The sequence below is a fragment of the Argentina silus genome, assembly GCF_951799395.1.
Source record: "Argentina silus genome assembly, chromosome: 11".
NCBI lineage: Eukaryota > Metazoa > Chordata > Actinopteri > Argentiniformes > Argentinidae > Argentina > Argentina silus.
In genome coordinates this window covers 20,526,819-20,548,710 of record NC_139665.1, presented here as the reverse complement: position 1 = coordinate 20,548,710, position 21,892 = coordinate 20,526,819, and the positions used below count along the sequence as shown (strand labels likewise).

General features: G+C 44.3%; 2 protein-coding genes across 3 annotated transcripts; one reads left to right on the top strand and one right to left on the bottom strand.

The window, feature by feature from the left end:
• Window positions 1-11,587: 11,587 nt before the first annotated feature.
• On the top strand, window positions 11,588-13,942 carry gja4 (gap junction protein alpha 4; the record flags this gene model as incomplete). The annotated part of the gene is made up of 1 exon (XM_083680234.1): window positions 11,588-13,942. One exon carries the CDS (start codon window positions 11,588-11,590, stop codon window positions 12,704-12,706), a length of 1,119 nt encoding a protein of 372 aa, XP_083536360.1. The 3' UTR covers window positions 12,707-13,942.
• Window positions 13,943-16,540: 2,598 nt separating this feature from the next.
• On the bottom strand, window positions 16,541-21,760 carry smim12 (small integral membrane protein 12). Of its 2 annotated transcripts, none has more exons than XR_014554484.1 (2): window positions 20,528-21,083; window positions 16,541-16,754 (listed from the first exon to the last, which is right to left on the bottom strand). XR_014554484.1 is itself a non-coding variant. In XM_083680097.1 (2 exons), exon 2 carries the CDS (start codon window positions 20,868-20,870, stop codon window positions 20,595-20,597), a length of 276 nt encoding a protein of 91 aa, XP_083536223.1. In that variant the 5' UTR covers window positions 20,871-20,914; window positions 21,690-21,760; the 3' UTR covers window positions 19,598-20,594. The 2 variants fall into 2 exon arrangements, 1 of the variants encoding a protein (XP_083536223.1); XM_083680097.1 differs by lacking the exon at window positions 16,541-16,754 and adding an exon at window positions 21,690-21,760 and having other exon boundaries at window positions 19,598-20,914.
• Window positions 21,761-21,892: the final 132 nt, after the last annotated feature.

Here is a 21,892-nt window from a genome sequence, read left to right as displayed (position 1 = left end):
TAAAATGAGCCTGGTGGCAAATTCGTTCTAATCCCCCTCTCCACAATCAATCTGGCTGTGGGCGTGCGTCTTGAGAGAAACGTGGAAGTGCAAACCCTACACTGTTTTCTTTAGTGCACTGTACACATGCAGCTTTTCCTCAATGGAAGGGCGTAGGCTACTGTGGAGCTGTGAATTAACAGACCCCTTGCTACTTAACCTACATTCCCGCTGTATTTGATTGATCTCGTTGGAAACTGCGCTCAGCCAGTCTGATTGGTCTACACTCGCAGCTCTGAGTCGAAAAAATTAAACGATTTTTATCCTCCAATGGAAAACGAGTGGGGCCGGAGGTGTATATTTCATTTTACTCTCTTCCTCCCCAACCCAAAACCCACTAAAATGAAGTGAAGCGTGGATAGTCGTTACCATCTCTACGATATCTCCCGTGAATATAGCATAATAACGAATCTCCACTGGATCCAAACTAGATTAAACGTGTTTACGCATAGGCACTGCGCCCTGCATACGCTCTCCACATCCCAGAGAAAACCGAGGCAGAGCAGGGTAATCAATCAAGCAAAAATCAATCGGCCAAAGCACACTGTTTCATCCAATCATACTCCATAACCCTGTTTTGTGTGGGTTCGCGGTCCCAATGTTTTGATCCAATTGACCAGTATAGCCTAACTGACTCGCGGGGAGAACATTATTTTAGTAAACAGATTCAAATGAGGCTACTTGTTCTCAAGTCAGGACAGGTCAGCTATTTAAAAACGACGGCAGGTTTCACAAAACATATACGGGAATACAACTGTATTGTGGATAAGGAAAAAAGACTGCAAACTGAGAGAGACCATACAGATGGGGGGTGGGGTGGGCGTGGGGGGTTGGTAAAGTCTCTAATTAGCACTTACCTTTGATCTTGCACCAGTATAGAGTTAATACATTCCTTGCCTTGTGCTCTGTATCCATCCACGGGAGGGTAGCCTAACCGCGGTGGTCTAGCGGAATCATCACATTGGTGTCCCTTGCGCCCTGCTCGGTGTACACAGCTCTCATCTGATTAATTAAGCCTCGCGCCACTGCTTTCGGTGTAAACGTGATACCGCTATAAGCCAATTCCTCTCCGGGACACAAACGCATTCACGGTCAGCGAACATTTACGCACCAATGGAACTCGCTCCAAGATCTAAGGGGCCTCTCGGAATGAAGGAGCTTTGGATTTTGATTGCCCCCTCGACTTAATTTGTCGCTTTGTGAGCAATAGCCTATACTGGATTCCCCTGCCTGCGCAGATAGCCGTGGCGCAACTTCCCTATTAGCTGTCAAGTTGACACAGCTGTAAGCGTCATTGACATAAGCCCGCAGCCTACTTCAAAGGACACCGCAAGATGCTATTTAGTGAACCGACGTCTTGAGCAGAAATTGATCGTTTATCTCTCGCTATAAAACCTCTTTACAAAGACACCATAATCTAAAGCACCCAAATGGTCACTCTTTGGAAGTGAGAGCACCGTCCGCTCAGAGAACGGAACATCTGTATGCAGAAGAGACCACCTGCCTCGCTGCGCTGATTTTGCCCAATAGTCTTACCTTGAGTATCCGGGTTTAGGCTCGTAACTTCGTTAGAATGAACACCCGTATTCCTCAGCTTCGTTCTCCGTGTCGGGATGATGAGAGAAATCCGGCGGTGCTTCACGTGGCAGCTCCGTTATTTTCTCCGCAGCTCGCTATCTGAGCTCACTCGCTCGCGCTTACCGAGGGCAGGCAGGGTTCCCCTTCGAGGCGGCAGTGGCGCGCGATTGGTCCACGGAACTCCTCGCGGCCCCAGAGTAATAGGAGGGGCCAAATATACCGGGGGACCAAGAGTGAGCGTTCGCCAAGGCGATGCAATGCCTTTTTTTCTTGACAGCAACAGACCGTTTGATTGGATTAATTATAGGCTACTCAGTTATCAATCATACGTCCATCATATACACTAAACATGGAAATAGTGAGAGAGGGCAGAGAGTTGTGATGTAATTCTCTCTCAATGACCAGTCCTTTCACTTTAACTCTTTCTCACTCTCTCTCTCTCTCTCACTCACTCTCTCTCTCTCTCTCTCTCTCTCTCTCTCTCTCTCTCTCTCTCTCTCTCTCTCTCTCTCTCTCTCTCTCTCATCCATCCATTCTACAGAAATATGAGTTTTAAACACACAAACCAGACTCTGGCCGGATGGTCGCAGACAGAGATTCTAATTTGACTTGGGGATTGTGTAATAGCTTGCTGTGCTGGGTTACTGGCTGCAAGGCAGGAGCAACTGCCTCTTTCTGCCCAATTACCTAATGCGGAATGGGCAGCGAGCTTTTCGCCTCCTGCTACCATCCCGAAAATATCTTGATTAAACAGTTGTGGTCATTACCGCTCTTATCACGAGCCTACAGCACGCACTCACGCACTCACGCACTCACGCACACACACACACACACACACACACACAGACACACACACACACACACACACACACACACACACACCACACACACACACACACACTGGCTTTTTGAAATATAATATTATTATTAATATTATTCTGATATTCTGCTATAGCGCAGCGGGTGCATGTAATTGTTTTGTTCCACTTGAACCAAAATCTTAAAATAGTAGAAATAGAATAGCCTGATCACACTCAAGCACATAATTTTCACCGTGATACCCATTTTGAATACGTCATCACGTAGAGCACTCAACATACTGTAAATGGGTCAGAAGGAACGGATGGCTGCACGTGCAGAAACCAGAGAGAGAGAGAGAGAGAGAGAGAGAGAGAGAGAGAGAGAGAGAGAGAGAGAGAGAGAGAGAGAGAGAGATGGAGCGAGTGAGCGAGCAGCAGAAAAAAAGAAAATGAGGCATAGTGTACAGTATCGGGGCACAGATATCTGCAATTGCAATGAAATAGTCTACTGTACATTCAAAAAGGTGACAATTAGTGGCGCTCTCTGCCTATTTTCACACTTTGTGAGGAAACGTCGATTTTGAGTTACCGTGGGAATGACCAATCAAACATTACGTCATCACGAGCTGTCAGAAAACACGTTTGCGACTGGATGACTCTCCCTCTCGCGACGGGGGTGGGAAGAGCCCACTACCAACAACTAGCCTAAATGTAGTCGCTAGTCACCGACTTCTACAATCACGCACTCACTCGGGAACTCGTTTCTCCGAGTTCCCTACAGCTGCCTAACATAGTCTGACGTCACTTGGATTCGGCGGTGACAGAGGGGGGTCAAGGCCCCTCACGCAGAGGTCACAGCGAGTAATTATTTTCTCATTGATCCATTTGATGGCTAAAGGCCAAATCAATGTCAAGAATCATAAACCAGGTCTAATTAAAAAACGAATACAGTAGCCTACGTTTGTGTCGACAATTACATGTTTTGTAATAGGACTTGTGTCTGTGTTGACCACACACATCTATTTATAACAATACATCTGGCTTTAGCTCAGTTCCGGATGATGTCAGAAAGCTACAGGAGCTAAATTAGCCTGAATTCACTCCGTGCATGGCATTTAAAGTGTGCCCTCCGAGTTTTCTCACAGTTGCTTACGGTGGTAGCAGCCACGGGAGTGTCATTTTCACAGGCGCTATGCGACGCCTTCGGTGTTATTTCTCAGATGATGCGTGAATTAATTCAGCGTCACTTCGCCTACTAAGACTTTGAGCTCTTCAGACGTCACTGCACGGACCCAATTATGTTATATTTGCGCACAGAAGACCTTTTAACTTCAAGCGTTATATAGGCATATAGAATGAATAGGCATAGACCTTCTTTTTGGAGGGAATGCTAGAAAGATTGTTCAGTTGACTGACTCTGAATATAATACACTAGCTATTCTGCAGCTTGGGTGTGCAGCGCTAAAACTTTCTAGATTGAAACGTAGCGGAGTTGAGGAGCGACACTCAGAGATTTCAGCACCATGGTCAGCGGCCAGGAACGAAGAGGCGCTGTGCATGGGGACAAAAGCCTCGTGCCATACAGTATATTGTTCTTATTGTGAAGCACTTTGCGACATTTGTCTATGTAAAAAGTGCTATACAAATACATTTGATTGATTGATTGATTGATTGATTGATTGCCAGCTTTTATTTCACTGTGCGTGTGTGTGTGCGTGCATGCGCAAGACTGTGCATGCTTGTGGGGCCTATGTGTTTGCGTTGGGAGAGAGGGAGAGAGAGGGATATTATGTCAGCATAAACCTAAGGAATTATCTTTCCTAATACTACCCATGTCGCTGGGGGCGAATCGGTAAGAACTAGGCTATACATGCAAAGCCGTGCCAAAAATGAATAGAGAGCATTTTCTCCGTTATCAACCTCATTGCCGTGCTCCTCTTTCACTCCCGAAAACCTACCCAGCCCTCTCACGATCGCTCGGACGACGGCTTGATATCGGTTTAAGCATCTACTGTCACGAAATTGCCCTGGAAGTTTAAGACCAACGAGTCAACATTAAAGCAGAACAAGGTTTTAGATGAAACAGGCAGAAAAGGTGCGGATTACGTGTGTGTGTGTGTGTGTGTGTGTGTGTGTGTGTGTGTGTGTGTGTGTGTGTGTGTGTGTGTGTGTGTGTGTGTGTGTGTGTCGCGGTGTAATGAATATTTAACGGTTCTTTGGGTCAGGGTGTAATATCCGCCCCGCGACCACCACGCGCCACAACATGCTCGCTTGCCTCGCTCGCATGAGGAGGAGCATACATCACAATGGCAGAGTAATTTACAGGTCGGCCTCGCGCCACCTGCGACACAACGGGGAGTGTTAACCTGTTATGTCTAAATCAGCATTCAGGTGGAGGAGAGGTGACGGCCTATAGGCCTATGTCTATTTTCTATTCTATTTCTATCTTCCGCCGTAGACTAAAGACCCAGGTACACCTGGGCTCTTCTTCCTCAGACCTCTGCAACCTCTAACACCCTACATTACCAGAACTTGAAATATATATATATAGTGTGTTAATTAATTAATAATTTATATATATTTTTTTATTTTATTTTTTTAAAGACAAATGTACTTATTGTAAGTCGCTTTGGATAAAAATGACTTAAGTGTAAATGTAAATGTTTATTTAGGCAGGGGAGGTCCTACTGAGTCCAAGGTCTCTTTTTCAGAGGATCCCTGCTTTACAAACATAAAACAGATCATAAATGTACATTCACATTACAAACATAATACATAATAATTCTTAGGCTAATTACATATCAATTAAAAAGTAAATTTACACAATACAATCAATTAAACCATGTACACTCCTCGGATGACAGATCCTTTATCAAGGTCTTAAACTGACCAAGTGACACAAGAGAATCTAATTTGAGTACCTTTTGAAGGTCGTTCCAAGTACTTGGGGCACAGACACTAAAGGCCGAGTTCAGAGTTCAGACCAAACCCGTGGAACTTTGAGGTTTAGCCAATCTTGGGACCTGGTTTGGTACTCTGAAAACTGCAAGTGGAAAAGGGAGCCTGCTGCATCAAGGAAGAACATAAATAAACAATGGTATCATCGGCGTACAGGTGGTAATTTACAGTTAGTTACAAGGGAACCAATATTGTTAATATAAATAGTGAAAAGCATCAGCCCTAAAATGGAACCTTGAGGTACTCCTTAAGTGATGTCTAAGAAGTGGGATTGCAAACCATCAGTCACAATATATTGAGTTATATCAGTTAAGTAGTTCTGGAACCAAATACAAACAGCTTGATCAAAGTCAATGGAAGACAGTCTTTCCAATAATTGAGAGTGATCCATAGTGTCAAATGCTTTAGAAATATTGATGAATAGAGATGGCCAGTGGTTCCTCATATCAAGAGTATTAAGAATGTAATTTATCACTAGAGATGCAGCAGAAATTGTGCCAGATTGGCAATGTGTGCAAAATGATTCAAGGCTGAAGAAAGAAAGGTACATTTTGGGTATTTACCATCGTTTCTAGGATTACATGAGAGCTTTGACATTGGATGAACATTATTTCAGTCACTAGGGTCACCTCCTTTATGAAGTGAGAGAATGTGCTCTGCCTTCCATACCTTTGAGACCAAACCAGGCCTAGATGTATTGGTCGTTTGATGACATAGGCTTAATGTTTATGCACCAGCTCCCTTTTATATGTGTTTGGGACAGTAATCCATTAATCATATCCCAACTCAACACTCAACTCTTTGTCAACAGATCCAGAACTATTGTATCTATTCACAGATTCCCTTAGGATTTTGATGCAGCATTCTTGCTGAGCATTCTTCGTCCTCCTTTTCGAATAAAGCTGTCATCGGCTGCCAATGCGTGTTTTCATGGCGTCGCTCTGAGGCCGCAGAGATCAATAGCGCTGTCAGGAGCTATCCCCTGCCTTAACAAGGCCATAAAAAAACACATCGCAGGCAGAGGAGAGGGTAGAGGAGTCAATAGCTAACTGGACCTGGACAATGGAGGAAAAGAGAAAGGTATGTTGGAGTGACTGATGTTTACAACTTTGAACTTTGTAAACATCAGAAAGGTGGACAAATGTAGGTTTGGGGACATTGTAATCAGAAGAAAGGGATGGGAAGTCGGGTCACTGGTGAAACCAATCCACCACTTCATAACAAACAAAAGATAGAGGTTGTCATTGTACATGTCTGTTGCCTATGTCTAGTATGTGGCTATATATGGGGTAAATATGGGATACATATGGGGTTGCTGATGTTGAGTGTCTTACCTGAAACTGAATGATGTATTGGCAGGCAAGGTATTGGTATTTTCGGCATGTGTTTTTTTTTCACTAAGATGCTCATTAAAAAGTATGACCTCACATACACACATGAATGTGCCCCACCCTCTCGTATGTGTGTGTGTGTGTGTGTGTGTGTGTGTGTGTGTGTGTGTGTGTGTAGTAGGAGGAGGAGGAGGGGAGGATGAGGGAGGATTAATTGAGTGTGTGAGAAGAGCTACTGTATGAAGTCGTCACACAGATGACTAACCATAGGTGTCTACACAGTTAATGATGTCAAGAGTGTGGCACTCCCCTACCACATTTCATCACAGATAGAGAGACACACGCACACACACACCCTATTCCTTACCTTCCCCATCACTTCGCTTGTGGATACACACTCCCTCCCCTTCCCTAGACTCAGCTTTGCTGATGCATCATGCATATTTCATCAAGCTGCGAAGCCCATAGCTCATATAGGATCATGACATATTCACTAACCAACACAAATATACACACACACACACTCATCTGTATATGACGGCAATATACACACACCAGATGGATGATAGGGAGAGGAGGGAGAATGGTATTCTCCTTTCTCCCTGTCTCTCTCTCCCTGGCAAACAGCGGCCTGCACCCAGATGATGTGAACCATGTTTGGCCCTCTCTACATGTGTTTCTTATTTAATAGCAGAGTGCATTGCCAGCAATCTTACCTCGATCTGGAACATAGACAACATATTTTCCATGGCCATGTAGTACCCTCTACATGCACGCACGCACGCACGCACGCACTCACGCACGCACGCACACACGCACACACACACACACACACACACACACACACACACAAACACACACACACACACACACACACACACACACACACACACACACACACACACACACAAACACACTACCTTCTGAATAAAACAGTTTTATTATTCTAGTCAGCTTGAGTCAAACTCTTTTGCTTTCCCTTCCTCTGCGAATAAAAGACCAACAGAAAGACAAAGAGCCCGAATGATTCACCATCAATTTACTGGGATTTTGTAAACATCCGATCACCACGGCAGCATCCCGCGGCATCAAACGAGTCATTGAAGTCTATTCTCTTGAATGAACAAATGCTCAGCTTTCAAATCAAACAAATACCAATCAGAATAGAGTGACCGTTCAGAATGGGAGGGATGCGTTATACCTTTGATAAACAGTTTGATAGGAGAATATGAGCTAATACTACGCGTGTAAACGCTCATTCGGCTTATTTTCCCAATCATAATAACCACGTTTCTAATGCGCATGCATCGTTACTAGGCGCAGTTTCCAAAGGCATACAAAACAATTGATGCATCCACTTCAGTGATGATTGTTAATCATGTTAAACCCTTGTTCATCATTTTTTTAAATATATTATAACAGTGATTTTTATATTCTCATGCACATTAGATCTGCTGTATGAATATAGTTATGTATTCAAAATATCCATATTTTTCATTTTTAAAGACCTTGCTGATGGTTGCCGATGACATATTAATGATTGCACCTGTAATCGTATATCATTCAAGTCAAACGTTTTGGTTGTGTTCCAAGATGCGTTCGTGCACTCTATCTAGAGCGTTTCCCGTATGCATTTTCTAATACAGCCATTGACTCATTTTGGTGTTAAATTGACAAATTGTGATAAAATCAATTAATGTTCTGAATTCAATAATTAATGTTAAAAGATTCTTAAAAATGCATGAAAAGTGCCGCGCACCGGCCCCACTACACCGCTTGATAAGGGAGGCGTATGCAAGCAGAATGGGATAGTTGGCTAGGATAGAATCAATTATATAGAAAAACCTGCAAAACGGCGACTGTAAACAGGGGGAAAAAACGCACTACCCTCCCCTGTGCCCAATACAAAACACTACAACAAAAAAGTTACACCAGCATCTCCCCCCTCCCCCCAGTAATTATCGAACGGTCCCATTAAGCCTATATCAGCGAATAAGTGTAATGCAGCAACATAACAGCTTATAAACTGGAGTTATGTAAGGCGGGTTTTCACTCACGTTTAGTCCATTGGGTAACACGATCGTGTATCACCAATTTGACTAAACACTGCTAATAGCTACTGCATAGCCATACGGGTCATTGCGTTATGGTCAATTAGCCCCCATAAACTCCTGTGAATGTCGAAACGCTGTTCTATCTTATATTCCACTTATCTAGCCTGTCTCTTCGGTTTACAGATAGTTGTGTAGCCTAATTGTTGACTCAACACATAATTTTTGCTCTGATGATTTGCATACAGTGGTTATTATAGGTGTATAGGCAATGAGCCAAAAATCATTGATTGACTGACTGACTCACTTACTGATTAATGATACTAGTTACGCATACATCTGTCCTAAAACAATAGATCGATATCTTTATTTATTCATCATTGTTAGACATACCAGAGATTAGATAATTGACCTCTATTGCTCGTTCACATATCAGCTCTTGGAATCCGCTTGTGAGTCACATTCTTTTTGGAAATACGGTGACTGTCTGGCGCCATTGCGTGGTTTAATGGAAAATTACACGAGAAAATTTGGCCCCATTCTCACTCTCTCTAATTTTCTGTATCCTACAAACAAGCAACTTTCTACGAAAACACAACGTTTGATTTAGGCTACATCGAACACAAAGCAAAACATAATTTGAACAGAAAAGATATGTTTCTAATCTAATTATCGTAGCATTTTATGATTTTGTGATTGATAACTGCGGTAGAATTCTATCAACACAATTGATCTGGAATAGTATGCTGTGGATAGGGCTAAATAGATAATCATTTCATTATCAAACACTTATCTTGAAGTGAGTTGGAGAGCAGTGTACACAGAACTATTTTTGAGTTCATCCATCCCCTTTCCTGGACCAAGTTCCTGTGGGACGGCCAATAAAAGGCATGGGAAAGTTTCCACCACATTTTCCGATTACAGTGGAGTTTAAAGAACGCAAACCTCACTGCCTGCTGCCAGACCACAAGCTCAAGCGCAAGGATTGTGGTGCGGCATACTGAGACGAAGTCAACAACGAGACAAACCGGACTTTACGACAGAGACAGGTAAGGATGCTCTGCTTTTACTCCATCACACATCTCTTTCGTTCAGTAACATGCGCACGTTGAATTCCTTTGTCATCTGGACTTCATTAAAACTTTCTGATCCAAAAGAACTGTCAGACAGCCATGTAGGGATAGATGATGTAGGCAGTATATCGTTTTCGAACGAAACATGATCCGAATAGATTAATAATATAAAAGTGATGGATTTATGACGTAGGTTCAGATAGATACAAATGAAAGTAGCCTACATACTGTAAGGAAATGGCAACTTTTAACTGAGAGTATAAAACACTTGTCTAAGGAGTGTGCCCCCATTATTAACAGGAGTCCCAGACACGCCTTTTAGTTTACAGGCGATTTTATAGAGCTGTACATTTAAAGAATATGAAGGAGATTTCTTTGTAATGTATTACATTTCTTGTGGTGAAAACCTGACAACAAAGCAGTGCTGACTCTGACATGACTCTTCAATGTGAGACAGGTTAGAGGTACAGGTGGTACAGTTGGTACAGGTGGTCAGGTTCTGACTTGACATCTTATTAACATGTTATTAAGGTGGTTAGCATGGCACTCTATAGCACTTCAAAAGAGGGGTGGGGGGGTATACTGTGGTTCCACTATAAAGGGTTCAGATATCCCCAGAAAGACTCTTATCACTGACAGTTAGTGATGTTATGTTGTTGACGGGGCTAGGCAGAGTATGTATGCGATTCAGCTACATACAGGAAGGTTTTACAGTATATGGGTCAGGGAGGTTGAATACACTGCGATCTCCGGGAAAGAAGAGAAAGACAGGGAGAAAAAGAGACTAATACAATAAACAAGCAGACAAAAGTCACACAGTGATTGCCCTACACACAGGATGTTTATGCAGATGTATGTGTGTGTGTGTGTGTGTGTGTGTGTGTGTGTGTCGGGGTCCAGCGGACATGTTAAATGTCATGTACAGTTACTGTGGGTTACTGTGATGTACTGTCCTGTACTGTAGGGGGGACTGTGAGAGTCCCGTCCCGTGTGTGCATGTTCATGTGAGACTGGAAGATACATGGAGCAAAACCTTTCCAAAGAATCAGACCCCAGTTTTTATCATTCTCAGTAAGCATGATGAATGTCATCTAACCCTCTTTGTTAGACTAGCCTCTTTGTTAATGAGAACCTATGATGTCAAACCTGAAAGTGGAACATACTGTGACCCAGCAGGAGCTGGTGTGAGCTCATGGAAAGGGAGAATGAATAGGGGTCGTTGTGTACAGCCAGATACACGTTTTTCAAGTAAAAGACCCCATTCTTAAAACGTTCAAGAGGAACACACTGAAATGGTGTTAGCAATTATAGTCGTCAGGGTTTTGGGAAAACAAAAATACATTTGTTCCATACAAAGTGTTTTGGGAGTGGGACGCATTGTGATATTTCCCAAACCTGGCTCAGATCACTCTTCAGGGTTTCCAAAGACCATGCCTGAATGGCCCCCGGATAAAATGCAAATGTATTACAATGACTTACAGATGTTTAAACTTGTGTCTCAGTGCATGTGTGCCAGTCAGTCAGTGTGTGTGTGTGTGTGTGTGTGTGTGTGTGTGTGTGTGTGTGTGTGTGTGTGTGTGTGTGTGTGTGTGTGTGTGTGTGTGTGTGTGTGTTTGTGCAAGTGTATGTCTGCCTATATTTTCTTTACATGCACTTGTGTGTGTGTGTGTCTGTCTACAAACAGTATGTGTACCTGTACAAACGTGTGTGTGTGTGTGTGTGTGTGTGTGTGTGTGTGTCTCCCCCAGGTGCGGACGATGTCCAGAGCTGACTGGTCCTTCTTGGAGCACCTGCTGGAGGAGGGTCAGGAGTATTCGACGGGTATTGGCCGCGTCTGGCTCACCGTTCTCTTCCTGTTCCGCATGCTGGTGCTGGGTACGGCTGCCGAGTCGGCCTGGGACGACGAACAGGCCGACTTCGTCTGCAACACCCGCCAGCCGGGCTGCACTGCTGTGTGTTACGACAAAGCCTTCCCCATTTCCCACTTCCGCTTCTTCGTGCTTCAGGTGATTTTTGTATCCACACCTACCATTTTTTATTTCGGATATGTGGCCGTAAAGGTGGGCAAGGAGAAGAAAAAGGAGGAGGAGGAAGAGGAAGAGGGTGGTGTAAAGGAAGGCAAGAGTGTAAAACAGGAGGACAAGAGGGAGGAAAAGAAAGAGGAGGAGGAGGACAAAGGGGAAGGGAGGAGAGGGAGAAAGGCTGTGAAGGTGACCCCAGAGGTTCCTAAGCTGAAAGGCAAGCTGCTGTGCGCCTATGCAGCTAGTATCTTCCTCAAGGTCCTGTTGGAGGTGGGCTTCATGGCGGGGCTATGGTACCTCTACAATGGCTTTATCATCCCGGCCAAGTTTGAGTGTGTACGGGACCCCTGTCCTCACACTGTAGACTGCTTTGTCTCGCGGCCCACTGAGAAAACCATCTTCACCATCTACACTCAGTCCATCGCCGGGGTCTCCCTCCTTCTCAACCTGGCTGAGCTCTTCCACCTCCTCCAGTGCGCCATTACCCACCATCTGGAGAAACGCTACCGTGCCCATGATCAGAGCATCCTACGGGGGGAAGGGCGAGGCACGGCCCGGCCTGAGGCTCCAGCGCTGGAAATGGAGCCAGAGAACGGCCAGCACTACCTGCACAAGGAGGGTGAGAGTGGATACCCCAAGCCCCCTGAGAGCTTTGTGGAACTGGGGACAGGGCTGGACTGGGGGGCAGGGGATAGCCATACTGGAGGTGACATACTCCCCAGTTATGTGAACTGCATGGGGGGTATGAGGACTACACACTCCCCCAGGGCCCACCATAAGAAACACACACATAACAATGGCAAACACATTAAGGGTGCCCATAAGGGACACTCCAAACAGAAGCATTATGTATGAGGAAAACATTTTGTGTGCAAGGGTGCATTTGAGTGCATTCAAAAGGAGGACACAAAAGCACAAGGATAAGAACAACCATTGGACTGTGGACTAGAAACCTTGAAGGCATAAAGACTGAAACAGAAATTACATGCATGAATCAACTTATTCAAATGGGAACATGTTATGAAAACTCCTCAGGGGGAAGTCAAGGACTCCAGATCGGAAAGTAGAGATAGAACTAGAATAATTATAATCTTTCTAATTCCAGAATCATTCGATTGTAGGGTATGGGACATGCACAGAACGTGACAATGGAAAAAAACCCTGTCCGGGCTCCAGCTTTGGGAGACATGGGAAAGAACTGTGTGGGTAAATAAGTATTCTTAAGTATATTCCCTGGAGGGAGTACTGTAACCCTTGAGCCCTGTATGTCCCCACTTCAACGAGTGGAATGTTCTGTACTCTGTGGATTGAATTCTCTGGGGTATAGTGGCTAAATACACACATACAGTGCACACACACACACACACACACACACACACACACACACACACACACACACACACACACACACACACACACACACACACACAACCCTTAAACCTCCTCGAGCAGTGGTTTGGAGTCACAAGATGGGTTGATGGGAGGGAAGTGGGAACCAGGGGTGAGGGGAGGGGGAACCAGGGGTGAGGGGAGGGGGAACCAGGGGTGAGGGGAGGGGGAACCAAACCATGGTATGCTGGGATTGTGGAAGACTGACGACTGCCAATATCCAAATCCAACGGAGAGAGGGATGGAATGGAGGGGTGGAGGGCAGGAGAGGGGGTATGGAGGTAGAATAGTAGGATAGAACGAGGCAAAGCAAAAGGGTTATGTATTCATGAAAACTGTTGTAAAAATTTAGGAAAAGCAATTGCTCATTCAATAATGAATGAACGCGGTACAGCTGAAGTACAGTAATTGTCCATGAGAGTGTAATGACCGTTAAATGAAAGGAAATCACTGAATGTAAATAGTATTTAATTATGTGTATTTATGTTTGTGTACAGAGATATTATCGTTTCTATTTATTAGTTACTTTACATTCATAATAAAGTTATATTTCATCCCTGTATTTTAATGAGGTGCTTATATTCTATTTCCCCTACTCAGAAGGCAGGTGTTAGAAGCGAAGCGCCACTCTGCAGAAGTAGGGTCAATCCCACTTGTCATAGTCTGTCAAATTAGTGCACTTGTTTCAAAAAATGTTGACGACATAATATGTAACCCCTGAACTGTAAACATTTTAAATTTGTATATTTATGTAAACACTGAGTGTCAAACAAGAGATTTACTACCATAGCAGATAGAGAGTCAACACCATCTTCATTGTGATTTAGAGGAATCCGATACTGTTCTGCCTCACTAACTACTGAAGTTGTTGTATATGTCTCCTTGTGTGTGTAGGGCATAAATGAGTCTCTATACAAACACTGCCATGTTACTGTACAAGTTCTTCAAGTGCAAGACCTTGAGGAATAATGGAATAACAGAGCTGTTGGGAAGGAGATGAGCCTTCCGGCATATTCTGACCACATCCCTATTCAGGAAAACTGGAGGAAAACAACTTGATTAACTGCCTGAATTTGGGTGAGAGAGAAAATGGTGTTATTAATATGCCAGTAAAAGTTGATATAAGGTGGAAAAGCACTTTATGTCGGCAGTATTTCATGGCCTATGGGGAGTGTTCTCTATAGACACTACTGAGGTGCTGGGTAATTGATAAAACCCAGAACTCAGCAGATAGTACAGAGGTGCTGGCCCTGGCTCCTTTTTCGTTTGAGTGTGTGTGTGTGTGTGTGTGTGTGTGTGTGTGTGTGTGTGTGTGTGTGTGTGTGTGTGTGTGTGTGAGTGTGTGCGTGTGTGCGTGCGTGTGCGTGTGTGCGTGTGTGTGTGTGCTAGCACTGCAGTGCTCTCCAACTTTACAGAACTGTCTCCTCGATAAAAAGCAGTTATCTGTGGCAGGAAAGGGGCCTGATGGGTCATTTACTAGGTGGGACAGGTTCTCATAAAATGGACTGCCTAACCCCAAGGAGCCAAAAGCAAAAAATAACAAACGACTAAAGAAATAGAAAAGAAAAATAAACATATTTCACTGTTCTTTTAGAACCACAGGCTTTTTACTATTCCACTTAAACGATGGGAAGACATTCTTTGCCCCTCTAAGTGGAATGTATGTTTTTCTTAGGAGCTGGCTTTCACGGCAGGGTTTCCCTCTTTGAAAAATGAATTGGCAGGCATTGTTGTAAGAGGCTGCCCAGTGTACTGCCTGTTCAGAAGCACCTGGCTGACAGTCTCACTCCGCCTGTTATCTCAGTCCAGGAGGGTATGTGTGTGGCCGTGTGGGTGTGGGATGGGAAGTGCCAGACAAAATGGTCGGGTCATAGAACAGATTGCAAGAGGTGACCCATTTCGGCCCTCTTTTCTGCCAACCAAAGCGAGCAGCGGAAACACTGGGAGGCCGTTTGCACTGGCAGCCATCTATGTTTACCCATGAAGGTAGAGGCAGCAGCTAGGCTCAGTTCTGTTTTGTTTCACCAGAGTGAACTCATGCCCTTGCTCAGGTCCAGCCCTACAACAACAACAGGGCCGCTGGATTGCTGCTCAGTTACATCACATACTCAATGTATAGTCAATATCTGAACTCATGGCAAAGTGTAATTCTCATACCAAAATAGCAGGGTGCCATTGTGATACTATGTCTAGGTCATACAAGGAGACATTCAAACATTCAGACATTCAGACAATTTTTTCACGATTTCACAAAGACCATCCATCCTCTATCTCTCTCTGTTCATCTAGACTATTTCCCACTCATAGACCTAATTCACCGTCAGACAGTTCTACATCAGGATATTGAGAAAAGGGCCTGACTGAGTCAAAAGAGATCAAGAGAGTTTTGCGTGTGTTAGCGTAGCACACAGAGTGAATGATGGCAAGAGCGCTCTGTGCTATAGGGTATCTCACAGTCACAACCCACCACCCCTACTGCTGGGAATCAGCTGACATTCTCACTGTGTTTCCTGCATCCTCACATTGTTGCAATGACTGCTGATGCATTTCCCCTCCCCGCCCCTCACAACACTCACACACACACGCACACACGCACACACGCACACACGCACACACACACACACACACACACACACACACACACACACACACACAAATTGTTGGTTTTGTGTGTGTGTGTGTGTGTGTGTGTGTGCGCGCACGTGCATGTGTGTGCGTTCATGTTGGGGTAGATAGATTTAGGCGATAAGCTAAAGATCATAGCAGCTGAAAGCATCAACAGAACAACCACTGGAGCCAACACTGGCCTACCATGAATATGATCTGAGCAAGCAGTCTCTATCTAGCAGGTCTAGGGGACCAACAGAATATCCTCATGCCCACAACCTGCTCTTCTCTCACCCATGCCAGCCCTTTGTGGTCCTCTGGGCTCCAGAGGCTCCTTTGGTGTATACATGCTAAGCCAAGCCAGAGCAGGCTGTTGTGTTGTTTCCTGCCAGCTGTAGTGCTGAAAGGCCTCTGCTTCCCCAGGCTGCAGCCATAACAGGCGCTGCAGCACACACAGGCAGGAGGGGTCGTCATCGATTAAAAATACCAGCACTGTAATATTTAATAGGAAACAAGTGAATGCTTTATTTACATACACAGTGAAACATTGTGTTGGATACATAGTGAAACCTTGTGATATTTTACTGTACACTCATGAGTCCACAGGCTGTATCAGTTCTTCACTCTGTTGTTGGTTACATACACATGCACACGTGTGTGTGTGTGTGTGTGTCCCATTCAAGCACGTCGGCAGTGAAATGAAATAAATGTCATATCATGTCCTTAGTTTAGACTGGCAGGATGTGGTTCCGTATCTGCTTCCTGTTCCACCATTGTTGTCCCGCGGGACTGGCCAAGCGGGATTGTTCACCCTGACAATGAAGCAGCGGTGGGCATTGTTACATTGTTTAGCATAAGTCCCATGAGCACCTCTGCCCGAATGTCACGGCCAGCCCATCAAAGGGTTCTGAGGAGAGAAAGAGAAGGAAGGTTTAGTTTAGTTTCAACGGGAGCCTGCTGTGTGTCAGGGGTCGATGAGGGGGGAGGTTCAGGGTTGTGAAAGGGGTTGATAGAACAGGAGAGAGATGTGTTGTCTTGTTATCTCCTCTCCTCCTTTAAATTGATTGTATGTATGGTCACCAAGCTTATCACCAACCATATCAAGTCAGATGGGTATTCTTCCTTCTACCTGGACACTCTGTTTAACTGTTACCCAATCAAGTTCAAGTGTGTGGATGTTTACCCACAACATCAAACATACTGTATCAACATCTGTATTGGTGTGTAAGAACCCTTTCTAAGTGTGTGTGTGTGTGTGTGTGTGTGTGTGTGTGTGTCCGTGTGTGTGTTCCCGTGTGTGTGTGTGTCCCCGTGTGTTTGTGTGTGAGAGAGAGAGTGTGAGTGAATGTGTGTGTATCTCTGTGTGTCTGTCTCTATGTGAGTATGTGTTTATAGGGGATACGGTGCCCTCCCAGCAGGCTCCATTGTTCCTGAGCAGGAGGAACGTTGTCTCCAGCCCCTCCAGTCAGGATGTGGATTGGACCGCCGCACAATAACAACCATGATCAACCACTCTGATTATTCCCATCATCCAAGGGAACAATGGAGCGTCTCCCTAAATCCTCCCCTTTCCCATGGACCGCAGTGTTCGGTTCCCACAACCTGCTGCAGTACTGTCTTATTTGAAAGAACTGGGCCATTGTTGGAAGGACTGTCCTGTTCCATAACTGTTCCCCGGGGGGTGATCAGTGAAGCCTTTGGCTCAGGTTTAGTCACACACACACTTTGACACCTCTAATACACCTAGAGTCAGCACACACACACAACAGGTAGACAATGAGACAATGACCAGTCCTTTCACTTTAACTCTTTCTCCCTCTCTCTCTCTCTCTCTCTCTCTCTCTCTCTCTCTCTCTCTCTCTCTCTCTCACACACACACACACACACACACACACACACACACACACACACACCCAAGAAGACTTGAGGCTGTAATTGCTGCCAAAGGTGCTTCAACAAAGTACTGAGTAAAGGGTCTGAATACTTTTTTAAATGTGATATTTGAGTTTTTTTTATTTTTAATAAATTAGCAAACATTTCTAAAAACACGTTTTGGCTTTGTTATTATGAGGTATTGTGTGTAGATTGATGAGGGAAAAAAGGAATTAAATCCATTTTAGAATAAGGCTGTAACATAACAAAATGTGGAAAAAGTGAAGGGGTCTGAATACTTTCCGAATGCACTGTACCTTTCCCTAACTCTATGACCCTGCCTTCAGATGGAAACTTCACCCAGCTTGAATCCATTACCACTCCGAGCTTTTAGAACCATGATTGCTGGAGTGGATCGGCCAGCTGCACTGATAGTAAACTTTAGCAGGGGAAATAGCTGATGGCGAGAGATAGCACAGCATTTATGCACTGGGCCAATGTAAATCAAACACTCATAAACCCTCCCATTGCTCTGGTTGGCAGGGCTCAAGCGTAGCTTATCCTGGCACACAGGAAAGGTTACCTCTATTAAGTCTGCTCTTCAGGCAGTGGAGAGGTGGAGTGATAGAGAGATGGGGATCCCTCGTTCCCTATTAATCAAAGGAAGTGCTTCAAGGGTGGAGGGAAAGTGGAGGAGGGGGGCGTAATTGGGACACTTCCCTCAGTGTGTATGTGGGTTAGTGGTTATCATAATGCTTTCTCATTCGGGCTGTTCAGAGGGAGGGTGGGAGATGGATAACCTGAGGGTATATAGGCTGACCTGAACAACAGAGATGAGCTTCACCCCAATTCATTGATTGAAATCATAAGGTAGAGATGTATCTTACTTGCCGAGTGTCTTCTAAAGAGTAGGCCTATCTTGTGTTAATAATGCTAATGGATTGCATGTGGTTTTTGTTGTGTCTCAACATGCTTTACACAACATATGACTTACTTAATGTGATGCTTGTTTACTAGCAGGCATTTCAGATATATGCTACAATCTGGCCTGCATGCATAACTCTAACCCTATCTTGCGTACTAAAATATTGTTTTGCTACACAAAACATAGTGGATTATGGGTCACCACTTTGTAATGGAATTTTCTGATACATTCTTATTCCTTCATTGAACAACCAACTTACTGACCAATTCACAAAACAAACACAAACCCATGTCTAAATTCTGCAAGGTTGGTAAACCACATTTTGTTTTTGCTGGGAAGCTCACAAATTCCATGACAGTGACATGATTGATTCCTTTACTGATGCTAATATGGGTACACGTTGCCCCTGGCCATACATGTACATGTGTGCAATTCACCGTCGCAAATCAAATAGTAGATAGATAAGTATTTAATTATAAGTAAGTATTTTCATTATAAAGGCCACCTTCCCTAAGTTCCCTTTGTCTTTTGGATTTTCCTTTGCCTGCTAGCAGGCATTTTTCCCTCTGTTTGCTCACTCACCAATTTATCCTTCTCGAATCCTAATTATAAATCCATTTCCTAGAAGTTACTTAGCTGGAAGATTATGAGGAATGGCATTCCTCTCTGTTTTGACCAGTTTCCCTAGAATTCAACTTCCTGTATGGAACATGGCATGGATGGTATTTGTCAGCTAGTCGTATCCACAAATTCCTGAACGAAAATAGCAACACAACCACATCATCACATTTGCAAGTCCCTAATCTATGCATATTTGTCTCAAGCCAAATACCAATACTCCTGTTTGATATTCGGCACAACGATAAGGACAAAATCCTAATCACCTTGACACCCATGCTAATATGACGTGGGTAGAGGTGCGAGAGTATGAACAAAGAAAACAAGAAGCAACAGAACCTGTAAACTGAAAACACATCATCTTTATTATGACACCATTTTGACACAGTCATAAACAAATCATGCACTTATCACCATCCTGCTTGTCTGATGTCATTATTTATCCCAAATCTTACACTTTGTTCATTCATGTCAACCGGTGTACTCTTGAGACTTTCTAAAATGAAAGCATAACAGTTAAATAAAAAGGCCTACGTCAATATGACAGACAGGAATGAGAAGCTGGTTTGATAGTTTTACGGTGAAATAAAGAACAGACAGCACGCAATGGGGTAAAATGCCAAGATGAGAGCAAATACTCATCGTCCCCCCCCTCCCTTTATTATGTTCACTGACTGGAACCCATTTTAATTTCTGGAGAACAGAGGAAAGGATTAAAAGCCGAACATGTTTCAAAGCCTTCTGGGTCCCTGTATTCATCCATCCTTTGGTTCGTATTACCTCAGCACTCTCTCTTTGAAACCAACCTCAATTCTTTAATACAGAGGCTCAGAGATTATTAAAAAATTAAGGACAGTGAATTTGCTCTCTCCTACTCTGACACACACACACACAGGTCTTGTGAGCATCTGAGGATGAATAGACCAGTGAAAACCATTTTTTTTTTTAAAAAGTTGCAAACAACTGTAGTCATGAGATTGAGTGCCTAGGGACTTAAGGCGCCAAGACCGACAGGCAGCAAGTCTTCAGCTGTTTGTGTGGTGAGGGAGCTTGATACCATGAATAATCCTAATTATTAACCAGCATGTGTGACAAAGACGAGAACAGCAACAACACAACCCATGTACCTACAGACTCCATCTCCCATGATCCCCCAGTCTTCGAATAGTCCAAAGATGCCTTAGCATATCAGTGATTCAGGTATGCAGAGTGACGGTGCTTGGCTTGTGTGTGTCAGGGGTCGGATGAATGACTGAAACCCTTACCCTCCATCACTCCTGGTGTGGGCTCCAGGACCAGGGGGTAGACATAAGTCAATGTTCCCAGGCACGGTTAGCTCTTCTCTGGTCGGTTTCTGTCCAGTGCGGCCCTAGGGGTGAACTCCAGTTTCTCTTTCAGACTAAGGACCTGGGTGCTGTCCCGCCCAGATTGCTCCTCCAGCTTCCTTTCCTCCCTGAGTTCCTGTATTCCCTTCTCTGCCACATTAGGGGTGGGGGTCCCCCTGATAAACCACTCCAGGTGGTACCCCACCGCCCCCACCACGAAGGCCACAGGGAAGGTAATGTAGGGAGCGTAGGTCCGCATGCCCATCCATACCATCGGCCACATGACTGCTGTCCTCTCTGGCTGGGCTACAGGTGCTGGGTGCTCACCTGAGGAACAAAGGAACATGGAGGAGATGGTCAGTAAATATTGTCTTCTGCGTTGGTTTATTGGGATGCCAAGGCTGCCTGACCTTGCGATAGCACTGTGTTGTGTCTTTCATACAGATGTTATGACTCAGGACCTTACATGAATTAAATCTAATTAAGTATCTGTATGTGAATGGCTCTCAATGCCACTGTAGGCCAAGTTATCAAGCTAGTTTAGTGCATCTCCACAGAGGTGGGCAACTACAGTACAGTAAGAAGTATAGCTCTCAAATGAATTGGAATGTTCTAATTTTGTGTCTACACTTCACCTATAGGGTTCTACAAATATCCGTCAACATTTATATATATGTATTTATATGTAATTCTGTGAGACATTTCGTCACATACATAACACTGGAATTGCCCAATTACAGATTGCACCTTCAAGGCGCATTTAAAACACTTTCCAAATCTGCAGTTGTTCCTCTTTAATTCTGATAACAGTACCACTCAGCTCAATAACTTTCTGTTATTAGCTAGCAAAGTTAGCAAACTGGTAACTGGTAACCTGACATCCAAGGTTATCTAACAAGCACGAATCGCGATGTCACGACTCAACAGCATGTCTCCGAATCAGAAAACGCGGCTGGCTAGAAAGCCAGCAGTAAGCATAGACGAACCACACATATTGGCTTACAATACAGATCTGGACCAGTTCGTTTGTTCACCAGAATGACAACAATACATGTCTTATAACATTGGAAATTCCATTGTTTCCAACGTCATTCTCACTCACCTTTAGCAAAGATGTTCGTACTCGTGCAACGTAACTTCCTTGTGATTTGTTAGCCCCGCCTCTACGGGTATGTCACTGGTTCAAAACGAGCACCTCATATCCAATCCCCACACGATGTTCGTTCGGGAGGTTCTGTTTGAGTTTGAGCGACACTCACAGGTAGCAGTGGGAAACTACAGCATTTACAGATCTGCAGTCGAGCT

Bases quoted from the DNA above. Each gene is read 5' to 3' on its own strand.
- smim12 (XM_083680097.1), bottom strand. From the start codon at position 20,870: ATGTGGCCGATGGTATGGATGGGCATGCGGACCTACGCTCCCTACATT.